The sequence below is a fragment of the Trachypithecus francoisi genome, unplaced genomic scaffold (assembly GCF_009764315.1).
Source record: "Trachypithecus francoisi isolate TF-2019V2 unplaced genomic scaffold, Tfra_2.0 Lachesis_group8, whole genome shotgun sequence".
In the NCBI taxonomy this organism is placed as follows: Eukaryota; Metazoa; Chordata; class Mammalia; order Primates; family Cercopithecidae; genus Trachypithecus; species Trachypithecus francoisi.
The window spans coordinates 48,209,661-48,235,207 of NW_022681473.1; the positions used below are offsets into that span (position 1 = coordinate 48,209,661).

The 25,547-nt window shown below is 45.6% G+C and overlaps 1 protein-coding gene across 16 annotated transcripts in view; it reads left to right on the top strand.

Moving 5' to 3' along the window:
• The window catches only part of PLEKHA7 (pleckstrin homology domain containing A7), a 235,342-nt gene that overhangs the window by 146,371 nt on the left and 63,424 nt on the right, over positions 1-25,547 (top strand). For all 16 annotated transcript variants that reach the window (XM_033204225.1, XM_033204215.1, XM_033204219.1 and 13 more), the window contains 5 exons: positions 9,730-9,841; positions 10,649-10,753; positions 13,269-13,341; positions 14,326-14,426; positions 23,654-23,829. In XM_033204225.1, the coding sequence (XP_033060116.1) occupies positions 9,730-9,841; positions 10,649-10,753; positions 13,269-13,341; positions 14,326-14,426; positions 23,654-23,829 (567 nt within the window). The remainder of the gene's footprint in view (positions 1-9,729; positions 9,842-10,648; positions 10,754-13,268; positions 13,342-14,325; positions 14,427-23,653; positions 23,830-25,547) is intronic.

Genomic DNA, 25,547 nt, shown 5'->3' on the forward strand with positions numbered 1-25,547 from the left:
ATGGTTTTTGTGAACCACTTCATTCATCCATTCAGTACAAATTGATGGAGTACCAAGGGCATGCCAACCTCCAAACACTATGTTCTAGATACTGCATTTTTTTTTTTTTTGAGACGGAGTCTCGCTCTGCCGCCCAGGCTGGAGTGCAGTGGCCGGATCTCAGCTCACTGCAAGCTCCGCCTCCTGGGTTTACGCCATTCTCCTGCCTCAGCCTCCCGAGTAGCTGGGACTACAGGCGCCCGCCACGTTGCCCGGCTAGTATTTTTTTGTATTTTTGTAGTAGAGACGGGGTTTCACCGTGTTAGCCAGGATGGTCTCGATCTCCTGACCTCGTGATCCGCCCGTCTTGGCCTCCCAAAGTGCTGGGATTACAGGCTTGAGCCACTGCGCCCGGCTAGATACTGCATTTTAAGAGAGGTGTTGAGCATTTGATATTCCCCTGAGGAGCGGAACCATTATGGTGAGGGTTCTAGAACCCCTATCCTGTGACCTGTTGTGATTAATCTGCAGGAGAGAAGATCGAGGATGTGGTAAAAGTCTTCAAGAAGGGCTAGCAAGTGGAAGTGGGGTACATTTATTATGTGGCTGGCAAAGGCAGGTGTCAGATCAATGAGTGAAAGCTATAGGCAGACAAATTTCAACCCAGTCCATAATTTTCTGAGAAAGACTGTATTAGTCTGTTCTCACGTTGCTAATAAAGACATATCTGAGACTGGGTTTAATTGGCACAGTTCCACGTGGCTGGGGAAGCCTCACAATCATGGCGGAAGGCGAATGAGGAGCAAAATCACATCTTACATGGCTGGAGGCAAGAGAGCATGTGCGGGGGAACTCCCCTTTATAAAGCCATCAGATCTTGTGAGATTTACTCACTATCACAAGAGCAGCATGGGAAAAACCGATTGCCATGATTCAATTACTTTCCACTGGGTCCCTCCCATGACATGTGGGAGTTATGGCAGCTACAATGCAAGATGAGATTTAGGTGGGGACACAGCCAAACCGTATCAGACACTTTATAGCATCCCTTGTTTCAGGATCTAGAATTTCCTCTTTAACATTAAATGAAGTATTCTACTTCCTAGAATAAGAGTTGGGAGCTTTTAAAATGAATAATATTAATAGTATTGTTAGTATTATTATTAGTTTTATAGCTAACACATAGCACCCTTACTATTACCAGGTACTTTTCTAAGTGCTTTACATATTTTTAAGTTTCACAGCAATCCTGTGAGGAAGATACCATTATTATCATGAATACTAATGCACAGAGAGTTAAGAGTCTTGCCAAAGGTCACACAGAGAGTAAGTGGTGGAGTCAGGATTTGAATCCAGGTAGTCTGGTCCTAGATGCCATGCTTCTAAACACTATGCTATACTGCTTCTCATTTCAGAGGTCTTCTGGGGACAATCCTCTTCCTTGTCCATACTCAGTGTGCTGATTGAGTAGGCTACTGCTGCAGAAAGATTTTAGTTGTAATTGTATTTGTAGCAATGAAATTTCATCTGCAATAACTTTGCACTTGTTTGAAAGATGCCAAGCCTCCTCGGTAGTCTTTTCTCCAGAAAATGTTCTCAAACCTTTTATCCTGGGGCCTAATTTCCAGTGATTGGATCATTTTGCTCCTCTCCTAAGCCCCTTTCCTGATTCTCAGTGACTTTCTTGAATTGTGAGCTTGAAGCCAGACCCTTTCTGGCTAAAAGAGCCACAAGCAGGGCCCCTCCTAAAGGGGTAGTCTTTGACACAGAACTTCCAGGACTGTGGTTTTGTTGTTTGGTGCTCATGTACAGGAGTGTTTTCTCCTCAGTGCTGGGCTGCCCTGGGAGCCACTGACAAACACCTCTGCAGCTCTCAGGGAAGAGGAGAGAAGCGTTCCTGAGCAGTGATGCTAGCAGCATCTAGCAGCTGACTGACAGCAGGCTGTCTACACCGATCCCCAGGCTCTGCCAAACATTTGATGTTGAGGTGGGGCCTAAGGTTGGGAGAAGAGAGTATGCACTTAGGAAGTTCAGGGGCCCGCTTGTGTGCTGAGACGCCAGCTGCAAGATATGCAGCTGGAGGTTCCAAACCTGGAGGGTGCCCTTGCTTGACCTGCCTTTCCTAGCATCCCAGGGGGTTAGCTTGTTGTTTCCATTGAGGTTTGAGCAGCCTTCAGTTTTCTCATTGGATTTTTGGAAAAGAAACGCAAGTTGGAATTTCCTGGAATGGTGTGAGTGGTGTTTGGAGGATAGCACTTAAAGAAGATACTGTCTTTCCAAAGGTAAGAATTATCTTCCAGATCTTTGACCTCTTTGCTAAAGGTGGTTCATTTTGCAGGTTGCACATGCACTCTTCTATGGCATGTGCTGATTATGGGTTTGGGGGTGGGGTATCACTTGCTGCTAGGAGATGGCTGTCTCCTGTTCCTCTTGCAGCTACAAGTTGGTAAAGCAGGCAATGAGATTTAGAGCACTGGAGAGGGTTGTTGCTCCTGAACTCCCACAGGAGTCTGTCCTGTTGCTCATCTGCTGAGCCCTGGGCTGTGAGGCTGATGCTTTGCTGTCTGCAGCTGATATAGCCAGCACCTTGTCTCTAGATGCTGGCAGTCTTGGGCTAGCTTTGCCTGTTGTATTTGGTTGCCATGGTAGCAGAAAAATGAGGAAAAATGGAAACACCTGGCAAGCAGATCCAGAAACTTGACTGTTCAGTTTTCTTCCCTGGACTAGGAGACAGTGTCTGTGACAGTCACAGGTAGGGGAAGAGATCATGATGGGGCCTTTAGTTCATTCAAACACCTGGGTGTTGGCTGGGCCTTTGGTATTGCCGTTTTGAAGGGCATTGGCATTGGGGATGCAGTCATTGCCACACAGCAACCATGTCTTTGGCTCTGTCTGTGTTAGGCAAAAATGCTGCAGTGGTGGCTTTGCTGTGTGAGGAAGGGAGGCTGCTTCCTGTAAGTAGTAATTTTGTTTCTTCCTGTGACTTCCTTTCTTGTCCTCTTCTTTTACCTCCCCCTAGTCTTGGATGTGCTCAGATCTCCAATGAAAAATATCATTGTCTAATGAGAGAAGTAGCTGCTTGTTAAGCTAGGAGGAGCAGATAGGCTAGAAGAGGGCTCACCGGAGGCACTGGTTAGAAGAGAGTGGCCCAGGGTCATACAACAGAACAAGGACTTGTACCAGGTTCGGAGCAATACTCCGATTTGGGGAATAGGCATGGGGAGGTGGGGATGGCGGCACACAGTGCTTATGGGGTTATTTTCATGTCAGGTGAGGGGCTGCTGTTTGGGCTGGTTTCTAGCTCCTGGGGTAGAGTGGGGTGAGGAACTGCAGCCTGTGTTCAAGAAAGGACTTAAGGGGGAAGGAGAAGGAACACAGTAAGCCATAGTTGAGTAATGAAGCCACAGTTGCTGAATGAAAACCCATGTCAGACAGCCTCCCCCAGGGTGTTGGGAGTTTACAGTGAGCGTTGGCGGTCTGTCTGTGTGTGTCTCTTTCTCTGAGAAGAGGGGGTGTGGAGGGAGGTGTCTGCCTGTTTGGAATAAGAGCTTTCTTTTGTTTCCTAGTTTTCATTGTGCACTGCTTTCCCCAAACCCTTAGCTGATGGGTGTAAGCTACTAAAAAAATGTGCTGGTGTTTGTGAGTGTGCCCTCTTCTCATTTATTTTTCCTCTATATCAGTAGTTTTAGCTGAGCTTTCTGTGTGTAGGTTCCTTGAGGACAGAGCATGACTTTGGGGGCCAGTTTTCCCTGGAATTAATGGGATAAAGGTGTCATTTAATAAGGTGTCCTCAGTAAAAGATTTGTGTTTCCTTATAACTTTCTAACCTCCCATCATAGTGTTTGATGACTTATTTATTTAATGAATGAGACCGAGTCTCTCTCTGTGCCAAGGCTGGAGTGAAGTGGTGTGATCTTGGCTCACTACAACCTCTGCCTCCCAGGTTCAAGCAGTTCTTGTGCCTCAGCCTCCCAAGTAGCTGGGACTACAGGCGTGCACCACCATTCTCGGCTAATTTTTTTATTTTTCATAGAGACGGGGCCTCATTATGTTGCCCAGGTCTTGAGCTCCTTAGCTCAAGCGATCCGCCTGCCTTGGCCTGAGATTATGGGTGTGAATCACTGCGCCTAGCTGATTTTTTTTTTTTTTAATTTTAATAGAGACCATTCTCAAGACCAGACTGGTCTTGAACTCCTGGCCTCAGGTGATCCTCCCACGTCAGCCTCCCGAAGTGCTAGGTTTATAGGCATGGAGCCACTGCTCTTAGCCCTTGATGATTCTTGACATTACTGTTCTCCTGGGGAAAGAATGGGAACCTAATCCTCCAGCCACAGAATTACTGTGCTTTAAACAATTTTTTTTTTATTTATAAAATGCTATTGGGATGTTTATAGGAAATGACTGTTGTTTAGAAGTTAATGGTTTGGCACCTTGAGCTTTCTGGAGACATATGCCTTGGAAATAAAGTGTAGCTGGGATTTAAATTCTGGGATCTTTGCTGGTAACAGTTTCAAATAATGCTTTGTATATCATGGGTGCTTTATGGCTTTCAGTGTCATTTCAATCCACACAACTACTTTGTGAGATGAGAGGTGGTTTCCACTTATTTTGCAAAACTGGAAACCAAGGTCCAGAGAACTGATGTGACTTGTGGAGGAGTCAGTAAGCTGCAGGACTGGGCTGAGATCCAGTTATTCTGGGCTCTTGCTGTTTCTACCACCACAAGATTTCCTTGACCCTGGGACTTGGTCTTAGGGCCGAAAGGAGCAAAAGCCTACTTCTCTCAGACCTTGGGACTTGCCATAGGGTCTTTCTGTGGCAAAGCCCAGGTTTTGGAGTCCAATTTCTATCTCGAATAAGTTATTTGTCTCTATGAGCCTTAGTTTCCTCCTCTATAAATAGAGATACTAAAACTGACTTGGCAGGGTTAAGTGAGATAATGCAGGCCAAGTGCCTGGCATGCATGCAGTAGGTGCTCAACAAGTACAGCCTAATCCCTCTGCTTGCTTGACTCTGTGTACCTGTCCTGAAGAGGTGGGGATCATTGTCTTGGTTACCACTTATTGCAGCATCATAGACATCTTGCTCTGATTCCTTCATTCTGCTTCAGCTCACACTGTTCATTGAGAGGCTCCCATTAACCAAATCCTATTGACAAAACCCACCTAATTTCAGACCCAACAGAAAAAAAAAAGCTTCTGTATCTGTAACCTCTCTTACTGCATCTGTCAGTGTCATATGCGTTTAGTCCCGAGTATGCAGGAAGCAGAAGCATTCCTTTTATAGATAGGGACAGAGAAAGTGTCTTCCTGCTCAGGCTCACTGCACACATCCTTGACAAAGTTCAGAGGAAAATCAAGTCACTTTCCAACTGGGTTTCTCCAGACTCATTTTGTCTAGTCCTAAGTTCTTTTGTTCATTTCAGATGGGAGGAGGTTGGATTCAAACTCGAGCTCACTGTTTTCATCTTCAGCCCACATCCCTCTAGCAAAATAATCAGCATTCATGTAGCCCAAACTAGGGAGAGGGAAGTCTTGGTTCAAATCATCCCATTGTACTTTGGGATTTACGATAACACAGAAACCTGGCAAACAGGCTTTTAAGTTAATAGGTTTTATTTGAGGACAGCAGCAGTCTGCATGTGCAGGTTTTTAGGTCTCCTCTCCCAGGGCTCTCCGTGACTCTGTGCCTGAGGGCACGCTGCTGGGAACTGAATGCCTTTCAAGGTTGCTCAGCTCAGGGGCACAGGCTTTTCTCTGGGAAGAGGAGACGGTTTTTAGATGAGACTCTGTTCTTAGGTGGGGCTCATCAGCGGAGTACACTCATTCTGAGGAGTTGAGGACAAATCATTGTCTGCCCACCAGGCTCTTAATGGGAAACATGCCTGTGGGATGTAACTGGCTGAAGCAAATGTATCAGAATGCCCACATCCAAGTGAGGGATGTTCCTTTCAGTGTTGTCTCTTCGGGAGGCTATACACATGCACTGTTGATGTCCCATTGCTCATTACCCATTGCGGTAAACCACCACTAGAAGTTTCCATCAGAGCCAGGTTTTCAGCCAAGTGAGAAAATTGTTTTTGAGACTTTTTTCATATCCCTGCATTTGGATACCAAATGGTATCCCCAAGCATGACCACCATATTTTTAACTAGTTATAATTCCAGATAACTTTTAGTTATTTCCAAAAGTCATAGTCATCCTTAGAAAACCTGAGAGATCATGTTCTACACTGAGAGCTTCAAAGAAACATCCTCTGAAGGCTGACCTTGTTACTTGGACATGTGGGTAGCTGTGTGTGCCTTGTCCTTTCAAAGAGCCAGGTCAGGGATGCCAAATATGAATTGAGCCTATGTCTTGAGTTGGGAGCTGTCCCTGCTCATGGGGGGCCTTGGTAAAGACATCCTCCCTGTTTGTAGACAACACAGCCCCTTCCCTGGGGCATATGTAGTTTGAACTTTAGTCATGTCTCCTAATAAGCTTTCTATGGGTGTGGCTGAGCGGTATAGACCATGAGGAGTCGAGCTGTCTTCATGTGTGTTTTCCTATTTCCCCACTCCTTACCCATCACTGCCCCTCACTGATGTCCAGTGTTGGGGCCATAACCAGTCATTCTCTAGCCAATCTGTTTATACCTGGCTCCCTAGGCGGAAGTTGTACTCTGTTTCCTCACTTACCCAAGGCTGCAGGGAAGTCATCTTTCTTTCTGTATTACTGGCTGGGAGTAGCTCCCCAGCCAGCTAGCATCCCAGAAGCTAGGGTGGGGAGGAGACGTGGGGTTAGAATATGCGGGTTTGGGGCGTGTCAAGTTAAATATCAAGATTATACGGTTCTTTATACTGCACTGGTGAGATGGTTTAAAAAAATTTTTTTAGGCTGGCTGTGGTGGCTCACACCTCTAATCCCAGCACTTTGGGAGGCTGAGGCAGGTGGATCACTTGAGGTCAGGAGTTAGAGACCAGCCTGACCAATGTGGTGAAACCCCCTCTCTACTAAAAGTACAAAATTAGCCAGGTGTGGTGGCGCGTGCCTGTGATCCCAGCTACTTGGTAGGCTGAGGCAGGAGAATCACTTGAACCTGGTAGGCAGGGGTTGCAGTGAGTCAAGATTGCACCGTTGCACTCCAGCCTGCTCAACAAGAGCGAAACTCCATCTTAAAAAAAAAAAAATTGTTAAAGATTGTAAGGTGTAAAAATGGCAAAAGTAGCTATTTGTCCTGGATTTCCTGACCAGTCACAAATCCAGATGGTCTTTTCTTTGTCCTACAGAGGTGGAATGGCACATCTAGTTGATGGAATATGATGCAGTTATTTGAAATGACATTAAACTGGCTTAAACTAATGGAGAAAGTGTTTACATTACAATAAGTTTTAAAAATGAAGATGTAAAGTCACATATATAATTTTGATTATATGTAAACAAAAAACCACCCCTTTTCTCCCCACCCCCTTCCCCGGCAGAAAACCCAGGCATATAAAAAGGATGGATGTAACTATACCAAGTGTTACAAATAGTTTTCCTTTCAGTAGCTGGACTATGGGTGATGTTTTTCTCTCAGTTTTTTTCTTATAGTTCTCAAATATTCTGTAATAAGCCTATAATGTCTTAAGTGGGAACAAATTACATTTGATAAAATCCCAAACACGCCAGGTGCTGTGGCTCACACCTGTAATCCCGGCACTTTGGGAGGCCAAGGCAGGTGAATCACCTGAGGTTAGGAGTTTGAGACCAGCCTGGCCAACATGGTGAAACCCTGTCTCTACTAAAAATACAAAAATTAGCTGGGCTTGGTGGCAAGTGCCTGTAATACTAGCTACTTGGGAGGCTGAGGGAGGAGAATCACTTGAACCCAGGAGGTGGAAGTTACAGTGAGCCGAGATCATGCCACTGCGCTCCAGCCTAGGCAACAGAGCAAACTCCATCTCAAAAAAAAAAATTTTTTTTTTCAAAGAAATCTTTTTTATCGTTGGATCTTGTATCCTGAATTTTAGCTTAGAGATACAGCTGCCATAACTGAAGCAGCCTGAGAGCTCTTTTTCCTTGTCTGACCCTCCAGAAATCTGAAGAGTCAGGCAAGACCAGGTTCCGGGATGTTTTGGACATAGTTCTGTCTGGAGAAACGGGGTGGACAAGGCAGCCTTTTGGGCCCCCTTCCTACCCCTGATCAGCAGTTATCTTGCTGCATACAGCCTCTGCCAATAGCAAATGTGGTGACATTCTCCCTCTGAGTGGGGAGCAGCAACAAAAGTCTGGCTGGGTTGGAGGCCGGGGGCGTGGAATCTGGAGTGAGTGTCTGAATTGATAAGGAGCCAGTGCTCTTTCTGCCTGGTAGGACTTGCGTCTCCAGCTGCCAAGCATCCCACAGGGCCCAGCCCTTTGGGAAGCTGGTGCCTGCTACAGTGGTCCTGCTGCTGGCATTCCTTGGGAAGTGCAATAGTCACGGCTACTTCTGCAGAGAACTTCCCTTGTGGTGTAGGATATTGGGCTCTGTCTCAGGGCACAGAAAGGATCACTTATCTTTTGAGCAGCAGGGTCTTCGAAGAAAACAGTGTATTTCCATGGTGGAAACTAGGATGTTCCCTCATTGCATTGCTCTAAAAGTGTTCGTGTGAAGGACTTTCTGAATGCTGCTTTGTCAGTTGCGTCCTGCCTGGATCCTCTAGCTCCATCTCCTCAGAGTCCTTGCCCAGGCCTCCAAAGCAGATTTTTTCCACTCTTCAGGCAAAGAGCCTCAGTTTTCTGTGGTCTGCCTGGTCTCCAATGACCTGGATTCTGTTGCCTATCGGAGCAGTGGACAGAACGTGGAGACTTCCACTTTGAGGAAGGCTTGCTGATCCTGGACTTAGCAGGGTCTTCGCATCAGGCATCCAGCTGTCCAGGAATAGGTACTGGATTTGTGAAGAGGGATTTGTCACCACTGCCTTGAAAGACTGGCAAATGCTGGGAATCTGCGGAGGCAGGTGAGGAGGACTCTTCAGTGGCTCTTGAGTGTCACACTAAGATGCTCCCAGAAAGTTGGCCATCCCAGGGCAGCTTCTTGGTGAGAAGTTCCATGTGTCTGGGATGCTAATGGGGAAGCCCCAGAGATTCTTACTGGGGGCCCAAGGCTTATTTCATTTCTTCCTGCTTTCCAGGCATAGCACAATGGGTTAATATCTCTGATAGCTCTATTTTGGGGCAAATGGAGTGTTCCCAGAATAGGACTCTTTGTTGAGTAGTCTATTTTGGGAGACAAGCCCCACTGGCATTTATGTAAGGGATTCTCTGTGTGTATCTGGGGGTGTGGTTGTGTGCGCCAAGTGATTTCTTGTTACTAATTATAAACAGCTTCTTTTGGGAGCCAGGGAAATGGAGGTGTGGAGGTGTGTGTGAGGGCATGGATTGCTCTTGCGTGCTGAGAAGAGTGGCACATCTGTGCATGCCCATCAGATGGGGCAGTTGTCACAGACACCTGATTAAGAGAGTGAGTGTGGGGACTTCCAGACAACAGCAGGGATGACAGTCTGTCCTCCTTTGTTGGGGTGTCAGGCTGTGGAGATGTGCCTGTCTGTCATCCTCTTGATTCCCTGAAACATACGGGCAGGCTGGACATCGCAGCCCTCTGGCTGCAGTCTGGAGTCGGGCAGCCTCCAAACAATCAGGGTTGGGTTGTTCTAAGGCCCAGCAACAATTCCTACCTGAAGCTGATCTTACTGCACTTCCTACTCTGCAGCTCAGCTCTTACTCACTGGAATCCCCTGTCTCTCCACAGGCTGAATCCACATATGTCGAAGCAAGAGAGAAACCAAAGACCGTCCAGCATGGTCAGTGAAACATCCACGGCTGGGACCGCCTCCACCCTGGAGGCCAAGCCTGGACCCAAGGTGAGCTCCTGGCCACTTGTTCCTTCCTTCCCCTCTTTTATATTTTGCCAAGCCCCTTTGTAACCAGAAGTCCATTTGATCTTCACTATAGTTTTGTGAGAGAGACCCATAGAAGTGTTCTCCCCAAATGACAGATTAGGAAATTGAGGCCAAGAGGGGTATGTCCCTTGGGCAACAAAACAGGTGATTGCTGACAGATCCAGCACCGGTGTCTAGGTCCTTGAGCATGTTCTTCACTTTCCTCGTGTGGTTGGAAGGGCCACATTTCTGTTTACATGTAGCTGTGTGTTAAAGAGAGCCTGGAGAGATTTGGTGACATGAGGCCCTGAGAAAGGGTGGCCTTGGGAAGGACCCAGAAGTTTTGTGCTCCAGGTGTAGAAACACTAAGGATCAGGGAAAAGAACCAGCATTGAGGAGAGGAGGAGAGTGCCGAGGGATGAACCCAGATAGGAAGGGTAAATATCTGGAAATTGGCAAAAAGCTGTGACCAAAAATTAGCTTTGCTTCAGAAAACCACAGAACATATTATAGCCAACAGCTGCTGCTGAAAGTTGATTGAAAAATTCCTTTTAATTTTTTTTTTTTCTGTGACCCAGCTGGGAGATTTGCCAGGTCTTGGGCTTGCCTTTTAATTAGAATGCTGTGGCCATGTGCACGCCCATTCCCTGTCTCCTGGCTGTTCATTTGATCAAAGGGTGCTGCCGTTTAGAGTGAGGCAGAGAGAGCCGACGGTCCTCCTAACATACAAGTGCTTTTTTATGTCACCTTAAATTCCCTGCTGCTAAAATTCAGTCTGCTTTTTCGTAGATCATAAAGTCCAGCAATAAAGTCCACAGCTTTGGGAAGAGAGACCAGGCCATTCGGAGGAACCCCAATGTTCCCGTGGTGGTGAGGGGCTGGCTGCACAAGCAGGTGAGGATGCCGAGGAGTGAGAATTGTGGAGGAAATGGCTCTGACTGAGTTCTCTCCTTTCCCAGGCCCCAGGAAGCTAGGGACGGGCACATAAGCTTTCTGTTACTGAGTTTGTCTGAGGCAGCTGGATTCTACCTGCTGCATTGTATTGTTTGCTGTTTGTTCTTATGAGTGAACTGTCTGCTCAATGGTTACAGCTTCTCTCCCAAAACCCACTTGACCACTTTGGCCCCTGGTGCTATTGGCTGCCCTGGGGCCCAGGCCGCAGTGTGGGTGGTCAGCCTGAATCCAGCCTTCCTGCCAGTCCTCTACTTGCCCTGGCCTTCCTGATGTCAAAGATTCTTTGTTATTATTTGGCTGAAAATTTTCATCTTTTCCTCTCCCCCTTGTCTAGCATACATATCCACCTAGCATCTCAAATTCCAATTCAGCCAAACTCAGCTCTTTATCTCCTCACCACCCTGGCCTACCATTTCCCAAGGACTGCTTTCTCCAGATCTTAGTAATGTTACCACCATTCTCCCAGGAACTCAGGTTGGAAACCTCAGCACTATCACCAGCTCCTCCTTCCCACACATGCATTCAGTAAGGAAGTCCTGTCGGCTCTGTGGGCTGAGGTCATTCTTCATTGGAATCCCTACTGCCAGTTGACCTGCCTGGGGTCCTCTGTTCATGGCTGGGTTGCGAGTTCCCAGAGCTAGAGACCCTGTCTCTTTTGCTCTTCTTCTCTCCTTGCCGGTCATTCATTCATCTATTCTGCAAAGTGCCTGCCATGTCCTAAGCTGCTAAGAGCAAGTATCAAGAGAAACGTGGTTCCTGCCCTTGAGGAACTCATCAGCTACCAGGAGAAGCAGATAGCATATCTCTCACTTGTCACATTGTCACCCAGCCCTGTCTCTCACCTAGCATAACATCCAAAAATGTCAGAGCTGCAATGTAAGTTTTGGTGAAGCTTTGTAGGAAGACAGAGGAGGGCATTACATTGCATAGCACACGGGAGAAATCCCAAAAGTCCCCTTAAAATCTTCCTCTGCAACTCTGGCTCTATGGCAGCTGCAACAGCTCCCTGCCTCTTCTGTTGGACACTCCTGGTACCACCCTCTCTTGCTCCCACTTGCCCCTCACAGTCCTGTCCTGCCTCTTTTCTTACATTTGCCCGTGTCTTTTTCTCACTTGAGTCATTTAACCCTCTGACTTCTTCTGTTTGCATCCCTGTCCCCATTAAACAAAGGATGCTCCTTTGACATATGGAGAGAGACGGAAGTATTTGTAAATAATTCCCAACACCTAGCCCAGGCCCTTTGGCTGTGCTGTAACCAAAGGGATCTGTGTGCTGTGGACACACAACAGAGAGTATCTATACTGGGGGTTGTCCAGAAAGGCTTCCTGGAGGAAGTGATATTTGAACCAGGCATGGAAGCATAGATAAGAGGTCTCCAGACAAAGCAAATATCATGTGCTAAGACCTTAGAAATCATCTCCTGATTTGCAGAAGGTAAAACTGATAAACAGTTGAAATCATCAAGTTAAATTTGCTTTTAGCATTTTAGTAAGTAGAGGAGGAACAATCCTCATGTTGTATTTCAGTTTAGAAATTGTTAGATTTTTTTCAAGCTTGTCAAAAACTTCTGCAGAAGGAAGACAATTTAACAGCCATCTCTATTTTTTTAATTAAAAAAAAATTTTTGTACAGATGGGTTATCACTATGTTGCCCAGGCTGGTCTCGAATTCCTAGCCTCAGGCGATCTTCCTGCCTCAGCCTCTCAAAACACTGGGATTACAGATGTGAACAGCCATCTCTAAAACTAAAAGATGCTCTGAGGTTTTCCTAGGTTTGAGAGAACACTCACCCTAAAACATTCTGTTTTTCTGCCTTTGCCGTGTTTTAAAAAAATATTCACAATAATTTAAAACATTATTGATAAATGCAAACATTTACATTTCAGATGAGTAGAGACAGATTTTTCTTATGAGACAATTTGATAGCAAAGAGAATCCAAATCCTTTTATATTGAATGGAAGGAAAACACAACAGCAGAATACATCCTATATGGCACAGAACTGAGCATAGTCTAATGAGAACTTTGCCTCACTTAATTCATTAGGTAACTTAAACTCTTTTTAATAGTTCAATGTAAATTCAGTTTTCCAGTCAGCATAAATGAAGGTATTTTATAGTGTAGCCACCTAAATAATAAACAGACAAAAAACCTTTTTGTTAAGAACCGATTCCTTTCTTAATTTACTTTCTAGAAGAAAGTGGCTTATAATATTATACATTAATTTGTTTCTAGGAGACAAAAATAAAAACCCTGCTTCCTTAGGATAAACCATCATTTAATCTAAGTTCTAATGTTCTATACAAAGAATGGTTATTCAATAAAATAGTTTTTATTTATTAAAAGAAAGAGTGAATATGGACAAATATTTGGTTCTGGAATCAGGTTGTGCATTCTTGGAAAGGGACAACAGTATGCCCAGATATGACCCTGACTAGTTTTCTTTGCTTTGCAGGACAGTTCTGGGATGAGGCTGTGGAAAAGGAGGTGGTTTGTGCTTGCTGATTACTGCTTATTTTACTATAAAGGTGAGCTAACAAGTAGCTTATTACCCTGCCAAAGTGTTCAGTTTTACATATGTGGATGGTTGATGACTTCAGTTTTACCAGTCCTGACACAGGAAGTTCAATCTGTTGGGTTAAAGTAAATAGAATCCAGTTTGCCTGCTACTAAGGGTCTCAAGATTCAGAGTCATTTCCGTTTCTGTCCCATTTGGGACATAGGTCTGTCTTTGAGGTACTCTGGAGAAATGAGAAGTGTGGATCATTGATTGTATTTTGTAACCTGTCATCTGGATTTATTGGACGTTGGATGGGCAACTGGTGAATTGAATTGGCCATCTGAGCTTCTATGGAGCCCCAGAACATAAAGTTAGGGACTATGTGTTGTTAAGAGGGAAGTCTCAAAATGTGGAGAAAGAGCTTACTTTTAAGATAAGGCTAGACTGCTATTGGTGCTTTCAAAGCAGTTCAGGGGACTGAGAAGTGAATTCCATCATGGGAGAATCTGAGGAGGCTTCTTAGAAGAGAGAGAGGAGATACGCTTTTAAGAATGGATAGAGCTGGCCGGATACTATGGCTCATGCCTGTAATCCCAGCACTTTGGGAGGCCAAGCAGATGGATCACCTGAGGTCAGGCCTTGGAGACCAGCCTGGCCAACATGGTGAAACGCTGTCTCCACTAAAAATATAAAAATTAGACGGGCGTGGTGGGGGGCGCCTGTAATCCCAGCTACTTGGGAGGCTGAGGCAAGAGAATCGCTTGAACCCAGGAGGCAGAGGTTGCAGTGAACTGAGATCGTGCCCTTGCACTCCAGCTTGGGCAACAAGAGTGAGACTCCATCTCGAAAAAAAAAAAAAAAGAATGCGGAGAGCTTTGCCTGTGTGTGGGTCAGGGGAGGATGGACATTACAAGGGGAGGAAACAACTTGGCTGAAGTTCTGGAAGCAGTGGGACGGATGAGCCCAGGGAAGCTGCCCAGAAGGTTGTTCTGATGCGTTTTTCCATTCAAAGACAGCCGAGAAGAAGCGGTCCTTGGGAGCATCCCCTTGCCCAGCTACGTGATCTCGCCTGTGGCCCCTGAGGATCGCATAAGCCGCAAATACTCCTTTAAGGTACTGCCCCTACACCCTAATGCAGCCATTCTGTCTAAAGAAACTGTGTTTTCAAAATGCTTTCATAAAAGCAGCTGCTTTTGTCAGGAGGGGGAAGAAGCTAAGAAGCTAGAGAGTGTCAGATTCAGGTTAACAAAGTTGTAAGTTATTTAAAGAAGAATAATATCACATGACCAGTACTGTCATTTGACTCTAAGCTTTGGAGTCGCCAAGCCATGTTCAAGTATTCAGACCACTCCTTCCTGTCGCTGCCAGTCTTGTGGTTACCTATCGAAGCCCTTCTTGGGCTATCTTATCACTGTACTCAGCCAGCCTACCATCCAGCCATTTCATGCAACTGGTGACCCCTCATAATGGGTTTATATCCATTATATTATGAAAACTCACATTGAAGGTTAGAGGCCTGCATGTTGAAGAGGCTGTCAGCTTTGTCCACTTTGTTTATCTGGTTGAAAAGCAGTTAGAATGAAATTTGGTTTATCTTCTGTATCATAGAAGATTTCCAGGCAGATCCCTTTACCAGTAAAACCCCTTTCCTACTTGTTCTGTGTCTGTACCATTTGGGCTGAGTGAGGCCATGATAATTAACGGCAGTTTCGCCCTGTAGCACCTGTCAGGTGTGGAGGCTCTTGGAAGGTGTGTTTAGGCTCAAACGTAGGGAGTCCTGAGGTCTTCTCTGTTGGTGGGCTCCATGGATTTCCTTCACTGCAGGTGTTAAGATCTTGGGTCCCCCAGGGAAGGTAAGGGTGGGGTGGATTGAAGATCCACTTTACTGGCAGTTGGTGTCCTAGGCAGAGTGGACATCCTAGAGAGCACTGAAGCAAGCAGCCCTTGGTGCCAGTCACCACAGGGCACAGCCCTCTCTTGGCTGCTTAAGATATGAGGCAGTGTCATACACTTCAAGCTGGAGTAGGGGCTCCTGCTCCCACTATACTTGTTGCTTGGCCATTTCCATGTTGGGGGCACAAGATGAATACTAGACAGTGGGTAGTAAAACAGATTGAATAGAAGTCATGCTTTCCAGCTGTAGATAAAGGATCATGGGAAAGTTCAAGGTAAGATGCCTGCCATTCTCTGAAAGGGTTAAAGGAAAGTGTTGGTCTGCGGCTGGTCCTTCATCTGTGAGGGGCTTGCACAGTCAGAGTCTCCATCAACACCTTGATCTGGAGCCATGGTGGTGCTGGTGGTTGGAAAGTCAGTCTCATCTTCCTTCTACCTTTCCTTCCTAAGGAGGCACAGAACTGAGCTGATGCTGTGGCTTTACTCATCAATAGGTTTGAGTTGTTCTTCTCTGTCCCTCGAGTGACGCTACTGAGTGTCACTCCAGAATTGCTAGGATTGGTGATCCTGGGATACTGCTCTGTGTCACGTTCATGTGTGGAATACTGTTGCCTTATATCTTTAAAACATGATTTGGGAAGTACTTTTATACGTGTGACCTCATTTAATGCTCATGGTGAGGGAAGGATACGAGAGCTTAAGAAACTTGCCCAAAGTCACAAAGCTGGAAGATGACAGAGGCAGACTTGGCCCTGAATTCTATTCTCTTTCAGTTTTCTTATAGGGCTCCCACTTTGTATTATTTTCTCTTCTTCCTAGCTTTTCTTCCATGTCTTATCTTGGTCACTTGCTGCACAGACATCGCAGGAGGTAGAAGGTGGTTTGAATTGACATTTATTGTATCATTTTAGAAACTTATTCCTGGCTCTGAAAACATTTTGTTCAGTGGCTTTCAGATTCATCCTTTACAGCCTGAAAAATCTTCCTTAGAAAACTCTCTTTTCTAGAGTTGAGCACTGCCCAGTTGGGCAAACAATTGGGATAGTGATGTTGCATATGATGTTTTGGGAACAACATTTGGCATATCCTTAAAGTAACATATCATAACTATATATATATATTTTATCTGAACACTTCATTGGAGGTGTGAAAGTAGATTCTAGGCAAACATCTTTAATCTGTCTTAGATTTCTTTTCTCAACATTTATCTTAGAAAGACTTTACTGAGAGTGTTCCCTAAATCTTTTGTCTGGGAGACAGAAGGCATCATGCGTTTGGGAGAGGTCTTTGAGGTCCTCAGGATCTGAGAGCAGAGAAAAGCTACTACAGACAGATCTGGTGGTGTTTAGATGGTTCTCCAGAAAGGGCAATGATTTCGTGAGTCTGAAAGAGTTATCTTTTCATTTGGGTTGCAGCATCCTTCTTTTAGGGGCCAGAGGGTAGGCCCTGGGGGCATGCCACTCAGGGTCCATATTCTTGGGCATACCAAGGAATACACAGTGTTTTGTGCCTGGTCTTGATACCTGCCTTTGATGTTGGTCCTTCTCTGTACATAGAGCTGCCGCTCAGGGTCCATATTCTTGGGCAAACCAAGGAATACACAGTGTTTTGTGCCTGGTCTTGATACCTGCCTTTGATGTTGGTCCTTCTCTGTATATAGAGCTGAAGTTCTCAGACTGGTGCTAGGGTACCTTGTTGGAGTTAGTTCAGAGTATCCACTGTACCTGGCCTACTTTTTAACCTTTAACTGAAAGGTAACATTTCTTTCAATTAAGAAAGCAGGTCACAATGTGTATCAGCAGTACCTGTGACTTGGTCACCAATAGAAACTATAGATATCTTCATAACACATTACAGCTGTTGCAGGTATCTTGAAATATCATTTATGCTCATCACCATTTTAAAATCACAATAATTATTACATCTGCCACCAGATCTATTATGCAGTATGTTAGTAAACAAACACCTGCGTCACTAGACCACACATTTAAAAAATATTTTAAGAACTATATTTCAATATAATAGATTTCCCTTATTTTGCATGCTTAACAGTCTGGAAAAGGTTCATAGTATTTATCAAACTGTTGAAAGTGTCCATGCCATAAAAAATGTTAAGGTCCCTGCTCTAGATTCTGAAGACATGCCAAGAGGCGTGGTTTTTCACTTATGTAGTTCTATTTTATAAACTTCTGTTGCAAGCTCTGATTGTCTATTGGGTAGTATAATAAATGCTAGGGATACAGCAATGAATAGGACAAAATCCTTGCTTTTTTAGGGCTTATATTCTCAAGTTTGCATCAGCATGTGTATTATTATAGGATGAGAAGACACCAAGAAAGAGCTGCCTTTTTTCTCTCTCAGTTTTGTTCTTTGTATATCTATCAAATTCATCTCCTCCTCTCCACTTTTGCTGCCACTATTCTGTCTGGGCCACCACCGTCCCTCCCCTGGGGAGCACACTATGGAGCAGGACCTAGTGTATAGTAAGTGCTCTGTAAGCATTAGCTGTCGCTGATTCAGCCTTAGAACTCCTCTGCAGCCTACAGTTCATCCTCTATGCTCTTCCTAAGTTGCACCCTTGTTCCAGTTGTATTCCCACCGTAAGCCCTTCAGTGGTTCCCATTGCTTTCAGGATAAAGCCAATCTTTTTTTTTTTTTTTGAGACAGTTTTGCTCTTGTCGCCCAGGCTGGAGTACAATGGTATAATCTTGGCTCACTGCAACCTCCGCCTCCCAGGTTCAGGCAATTCTCCTGCCTTAGCCTTCCGAGTAGCTGGGATTACAGGCACCTGCCACTGTGCCCAGCTAATTTTTTTTTTTTTTTTTTTGTATTTTTAGTAGAGATGGAGTTTCACCATGTTGGCCAGACTGGTCTTGAACTCCTGACATCAGGTGATCCACCCGCCTCGGCCTCCCAAAGTGCTGAGATTACAGGCGTGAGCCACTGTGCCCAGCTGATTAAGCCAATTGTGATTCATGAGGCCCCAGCTTATATCTCCAGCCACATTTTTAGCCACTCCTATCTTATGTCTTTCCTCTAGCCATATACAATTGCCTAAGGCCCCAGGACCTTTCTTGCCTATAGGCCTTTACTTAAACTTCAGCCACAGCCTGGAATGCCCTTTCCCACCTCTTACTTGTCCTTCAGTTCTCTGCTCAAGGTCACCTTGTCTGGGAAGCCTTCTCTGAGCCCTCTGGACAGGTTAAATATCCTTCTTCTCTACTTCCACAGCTCTGTCTCACTGCACTGTAAATGGTTGACTCACCCACTCAGACCTTTCACCGGGAAAACTGGTTCATCAGCTAGTTCTGCTAGTCCCATTCTGTAGACAGAGACCACAGGGAGCGTTCATGTGTAATTGGAATTGTGGCCAATGACAGTGCTTATACTTTCCAAGATATGGTGGGGTCAGGCTTACTTGTGTTTTGTATTTAGTTCCCTATAAATTTGTGATGGGGAGGGAGGAAAAAGAGTCTTAAAGTTTCCAGAATGCTGTTTCAGCCAACCTCCCTAGGTTGCTCAAGTGACTGCTCCTTCAGTAACATCAGCTGACATCTTTTGAGCCTTACAAATGCCAGGCTGTGCTCTAAGCAGTGTATGTCTCATTTCATCTTCACGTGGCCTTATAAGGTAAATGCTACTTTTACCCATAGTCCTATTTTAAATATGAGGAAATAAAAGCATGAGGAAGTTGAGTAATTTACCCAGGGTTACCCAGTGGGCAAGAGGCAGAGTCTACCTTGGACCTCAGGCTGATTCCAAGAGCCCAAGTTCTTACCCTGTTCACTGTACTGCTTGTAGTCAGCCTAAAGGTTGGACATGAGAAGTTTCTCTTCTCTTCTCTTCTCTTCTCTTCTCTTCTCTTCTCTTCTCTTCTCTTCTCTTCTCTCCTCCGCTCTCCTCCCCTCCCCTCCCCTCCCCTCCCCTCCCCGCCCGTCCCCTCGACGGAGTCTCGCTCCGTCACCCAGGCTGGAGTGTAGTAGCGTGATCTCCACTCACTGCAACCTCTGCCTCCCAGGTTCAAGAGATTCTCCTGCCTCAGCCTCTTGAGTAGCTGGGGGTACAAGTGCCCACTACCATGCCAGGCTAATTTTTGTATTTTTGGTAGAGACTGGGTTTCACCATGTTGGCCAGGCTGGTCCTGAGCTCAGGTGATCCACCTGCCTCGGCCTCCAAAAGTGCTAGGATTACAGGCATGAGCCACTGCACCCGGCCCCTTTTCTTAATCTCAATAAGTGGTCACCACTGCCTCTGCAAGTTGTAAACTCGAGACTCTTATCCTTTATACCTGGTGTTCCCTCTCCTCCCATATCCAGTCCATTACCAAGGCCTGCAGATATTACCTGCAAGTTCTCTCCAGACCCTGTCTGCTCCTCCCCTTCTCTGCCTCCACCACCATCTCTCACCTGTGCTCCTGTAGTAGCCTCCTGACCCATCCCCCCTCACCTGTTTCTGCTGATTCGCACCTCTTCTCTGTACTGCAGCCAGAGTGGTCTTTCCAAACAAAATCGGATCACATCATTCCCCAGTTTAAACCCTTTAATAAGGCTGGGTGCAGTGGCTCAGCACTTTGGGAAGTCAAGGTGGGTGGATCACTTGAGCCCAGGAATTTGAGACCAGCCTGGGCAACATGGCAAAACCCCATCTCTACAAAAAATACAAAAATTAGTCGGGCATGGTGGTGTGCTCCTGTAGTCCAGGATACTCAGGAGCCTGGGGTGGGAGGATTGCTTGAACCAGGGAAGTGAAGGTTGCAGTGAGCCAAGATAGTGTCACTGCACTCCAGCCTGGGCAACAGAGCAAGACCTTGTTTCAAAACAAAGCAAAACAAAACAAAACACCCTTTAATAGTTTCTCATTGCTCTTTCATGAAGACAAAACCCTACATGATCTGCAAGGCCCTGGTGGTCTGGCCCTGCCGACTTCGGCAGCCTCCCTTCGTGCGGTTTTCCCCTCCATTCCTCTGTGCCAGTCATGCTGGCCTCATCGTTGAAGATGAACACACTGTGTGCACGTGTCCTTCATGGGGTGCTACCTAGCTCCTCCCTGCTATTACTTAAATGGCTACCTGCTATGTAGAAGGCAGCTGCAATGTCAGTTCCTCAGGGATCAAGCTGGGCTCCCCTGTTATCTTCCTGACAGCACCCTGACCTTGATGACACTACTACAGCTGTAGTTACTTGTCCATAGTATTTCTCTTCTATGTGGCTATAAACTATCATGACCTTGTTTAATGCTGTCCCTCCAACTTTGGTAGGGTGCCTTTCACATAGTAAATACTCAATAAATGATTCATTATTGTTGAACAAGTTCCAGAATGAGCCAGCCAGTTGATGGGCCCTGGGTGCTCCTGTATTTTCCACTGAGGTTTCTCTATTCTAAAGGCTGATGTTGGGGGCTTGAACCATGAGGATTCTGGCTCCTTCACCAGTGCTGTGTCTAGAACTGAGGTCCAAGAGCCAGGAGAGCAACCATATCCTATGGGTGTCATGTCTTTGAAGTAAATTCTTCACTCACATCCTGATTTCCTTTAGGCATAGCTTGTTTTCTATTCAGTTATGCAAAGTTGCTTCATAGGATTATGTTAACTGGAAAGCAAAGAGCAGAGAAAATGGTACCACCTCTGAGTTGACACTAGGGCAGGAGTGAGAAGATTCACATCATCTGGGTCCTAGGCTCAGGACACGTTGGACTGGGCTCACTTGGCCAGATGAAAAGGAAACTCCCTATACTTCTTGCCTTCACAGTTAATCCATCGAATATGCCCTCACACAGGCAGAATGCAGTTGGAATCTGTTCTTCAGAGTCAACAGCAGCTGGGCACAGCACCTGCTCATTTAATTAGTGACCAGGGTTATATTTGCGATCATGTGTAACTCCTTCATAATGGTGGATGTAACTCTCAAGGCTTATTTGCAAATAGACATGCAAACCCATGTCTGCATGTTTGAGGCATGTCCCATGTTGATTTCCTGGACAAGGCTGGCTCCGTGAATTTTTGTACAGCAGGGATCTACTGTCTTTATTGTACCTTAGAGGGTTCCCCGTGCTTGTGTGTAGTGGGATAGGCACCTGTCCCAGAATCCTCTATAGCTGGGCACAAAAGGCTGGGAGAGTGTGTCAGAGATCTTGTGGGATCATTATCCAAGGGATATTTTCCAAGAATTTCTGCTGATTTTCAGTAAGACATGCACAGGTTCCTTCTTATTCTGTTCTTTTTTTTTTTTTCCTTTGAGACAGAGTCTCACTCTGTCACCCAGGCTGGAGTGCAATGGTTCAATCTCAACTTACTGCAACCTCCACCTCCTGGGTCCAAGCAATTTTCATGCCTCAGCCCCCCGAGTAGGTGAAATTACAGGCATGCGCCACCATGCCCAGCTATTTTTTTTTTCATTTTTAGTAGAGACGAGGTTTCAACATGTTGCCCAGGCTGGTCTTGAACTCCTGACTTCAGGTAATCTACCTGCCTTGGCTTCCCAAAGTGCTAGGATTACAGGTGTGAGCCACTGCGCCCTGCCTTATTCTGTTCTTATTGGCACATTTCTACCTTGCTTAAAATAGAAGGAATCCTTCCTGTGATAGTGAATGATACCTTATACATGCAAAGGAAGGATATCAGGTTTGCTTCAGCCACTATAGGGATCCTTGGCTGTAGGCCAAGTTTACCTAGACTCCCTTGGCACTGAGCTGGATGGACTCAGATATGTAAATGTCAGAAGCAGGCCCATATTTACTATGCATTTTAGATCTGGATTTTAAGAGGGCAGGGAGAAGAAGTAAATGCTGAAGGTTCGTTTGAGAGGTTTTCATCTATGACCATTAGTGATTCCAGAAGCATGTCATTGTCCAGTTTTTCATTGGTTCTCATTTTGTTTTCTCTGCCTGGTCCTTGCATGGGGTCTGCCTTTCATGCTGGATTCAGAGTATCGAACCAGTTATCTGTGTAATCACCCTCACTTCTGGATAGTACCTGGGAGCAATATACAGAGAAGCCTGGACTTGGAGTCAGACCTGGGTTCTAACGCTTCGTTCTTTCAGCAAATGTTTATTGAGCATCTACTATGTGTCAGGCACTGTTCCAGGGGATATAGTAGTGAACAAAATAGCAGAGTTCCTACTCTAATGTAGCTTATATTTATAGGGGAAGGAGACAGATGATAAGCAGGTAATAAGTGTGTAAAATAAATAGCATCAGGTAATGGTAAGTGCTGTAAAGAATCTGTTACCAGGTGTGGAAATCTGGGAAAGTTACTTAACATCTCAGAGGTTCGTTTGCTACATCTGTAAAACAGAGATTCTGTCTCTACCTCTCAAGGCTGTTAGAGTTACAACGATATTAAATTGTGGAAGTACCTAGGACACACACAGTAGGTACTCAGGAAATTTTCCTCTTTTCACATCATCTTATGTAGATTTGGTGAGATTGTTCCTTGCAAACTTAAAAGATGGCTCTCTGGTTTATCAGAGCACAAGGGGAAAAACTGGTGTTGTCTCTGATTTGCAAATCTTCCCAGTCATTTTTCAGTGGTCATTCTGAGTACCTTTTTTTGAAAAAAAATGTTTTTTTTTGCAAGGATACATGCGAAAGCACCTTGAGGCAGAAGGACAGAGTAGGTTTGCAAGAATATTTAGTTAACTGTTGGTCATCTCTGTCCACCTCTGTAGTGCCTCTCTTTTGAGAGCTTGTTTGGAGGTTCTAGCAGGGGACTGCAGCTACTTGAATACCCTTGACCGAAGACCAGTCCTCCTCTATCGTGGATGGTCTTCCTCTTCAACTGAGTGTGCAGCTTCAGGAGGGGCGCATATGGAGCAGTGAGGGAGGAAGGGGATACCCGCTCAGCCAGCCGGATTAGCCAAATCAATCCTGGTGATCAATGGGGTGACAGATGTCGCAGCCAGATTGCCCTCACATCCTGTAGTGCCTCTTTTCAAGAGACAGAACAGCAGCTTCTTTCAGGAGCACACATCACACTTCATGCCTAAGCAGTGAAGCACAGTGAACATCCACATCAAGCCACCTGCTGTTGCAGCCAGTTTTGAGTCAATTCTTGTCTGATTATAGCCAAAGCAGGAATCACAGACTTCAGCAAAAACAAAACAGGGATTCCCAAGAGTCTACCTCTATGAAATGAGGGTTTTCTGAAAAGCCTGTTTCTCACAATAAGCCTTGACTTTGTGCATACTCCCAACCCCCAAAGCAGGAGTAAGATAAATAGGAAACAGTTACAGCTGCAGGGCTTTTGCTGTGGGGAGCAGACAGCTGTCACTGGGCCTGGCTACACTAAGAAAGAGAAATGTAGCCTATGACGTTTTCTAGGAGTGGAAACAAGTTGGGTGGTGCTTGGACTTTTAGTCTGGAAGGGCCATAGTGCCTCCTTGCTTCTGCTCCTATAAAGGAAGTGTGTGATAACCTCCCTCTGACCTGCATTTCTGTCTTCATGCTACAGGCTGTGCACACGGGGATGCGAGCGCTCATCTATAACAGCTCCACAGCGGGCTCTCAGGCCGAGCAGTCAGGCATGAGGACCTACTACTTCAGTGCCGACACCCAGGAGGACATGAACGCTTGGGTCAGGGCCATGAACCAGGCTGCACAGGTGCTGTCTCGATCATCACTGAAGAGGTTAGTCCTGACGGAGGGTCCCTGCCACAGCACCTCCTACACTAGGATTAGGACCCAGATAGGTCCTCTTGGGTGCCTGAGATTCCGTTTGCTCACTTGTATTAAGCATTACCCTCTCTTTATAAACTTTCTTCGTTAAACAAAAACACTAAGGCCTGGAAGGGTGAAATGACTGCCTGGGATCCACAGCCATGGATACTGGCATGTGTGTGCTTCTCGGTTTTTCTTCTCTTATGTATGAAGGGACAACTTTGGGGCACCAGGTTGGGAGAGGACAGTCAAGAAACGTCTTGCAAACTGAAAATCTGCTACAGACTAACTGCCATGTTGCTGGGACCTGACCTGGGAGTGATCTTCCAGTTGCTCCCTCTCTGAAATAGTTCAACCAAGCATATAATCAGAGATCTTGAAATTCCTGAGTCTGTTGGCTGTAGGTGATTCCCTGAGAGAAAACAAGAGGAATATGAATGAAGTCAAGGGCTCAGAGAGAGAGATCAGAGTGGCCCTGAAAAAGTCTGGGTATACCTTTATCTGGCCTTCATCTCACATTGGGCCCATTCCTTCCTATCCTGATACTTTGCTCTTTGACAGTGTTCTTTCAGTGAGGCCTCAAAACTGAAGTGTATTCGCTTGCAACCTAAGGGTGGAACTTTTTAGTGACTGAAAATGGATTGCACTGGTATGTTTAGCTTGTGAATCTTTCCACCTCATATATATGTGGTTTTCGGAATTCGTGGTATTTCCTAGCTTTATGGTCTCTTTCATGCAGCATACAGACCTCATGAAATATAAATAGAGGTATAAATAGTGACCTCCATCAGGAGGCCAGGGTATGGTCAGACTCTTCCCTCTGAAGCTCCCATAGCACTTCAGTCTGAGCATTTTTCACACTGTTTTTGTTTCCTCCTTCTGTCTAATTTTCAGTATCCTAGGCTTAAAGCAGATATCATCTTTATATCTTGGTTTTGTTTTGTTTTGTTTTGAGACAGAGTCTCGCTTTTGTCGCCCAAGCTGGAGCGCAATGACACAATCTTGGCTCACTGCAACCTCTGCCTCCTGGGTTAAAGCGATTCTCCTGCCTTAGCCTCCAGAGTAGCTGGGATTAGAAGTGCCTGCCACCATGCCCAGCCAATTTTTTGTATTTAGTGGAGATAGGGTTTCACCACGTTGGCCAGGCTGGTCTTGAACTCCTGACTTCAAGTGATCCACCCACCTCGGTCTTCCAAAGTGCTCGGATTACATACGTGAGTCACCATGCCCAGCCTGTCTTTATATCTCAATGCACAACATCTGACACATAGTAAGCTCTGAAATGTCTGTTGAGTGAGTGAGTGAGTGAGAGATTAGACGAATGAATGAATGAAGATGTTGAACAGGACAGGACCAAAGACTGCCCTAGGAGCTTCCACATGGACCCTGAATCAGTAACAGTCAATTTTGACTCTACTTTCTAGCATTGTCATCCAGCCTGCATTTTTCGGTTGTTTCCATAATAATGATCTGAAAGGCTCTGCCTGAGCCTGCGGGGCTCAGCTCACAGTGTGGTTGGCATCTCCCTTCTCACCCCAGGAGAAGGAAACTGGCTAGATTTGACACATCTTACTCCTAGTGCACAGGCTAGTCCCCAACAGTCACTGTTTCCTGGTCTTTATTCTTCATTCTTTTAATATACATATATGTTTACAGTATATGTATATAGTCATTCCTTGGTATCCATG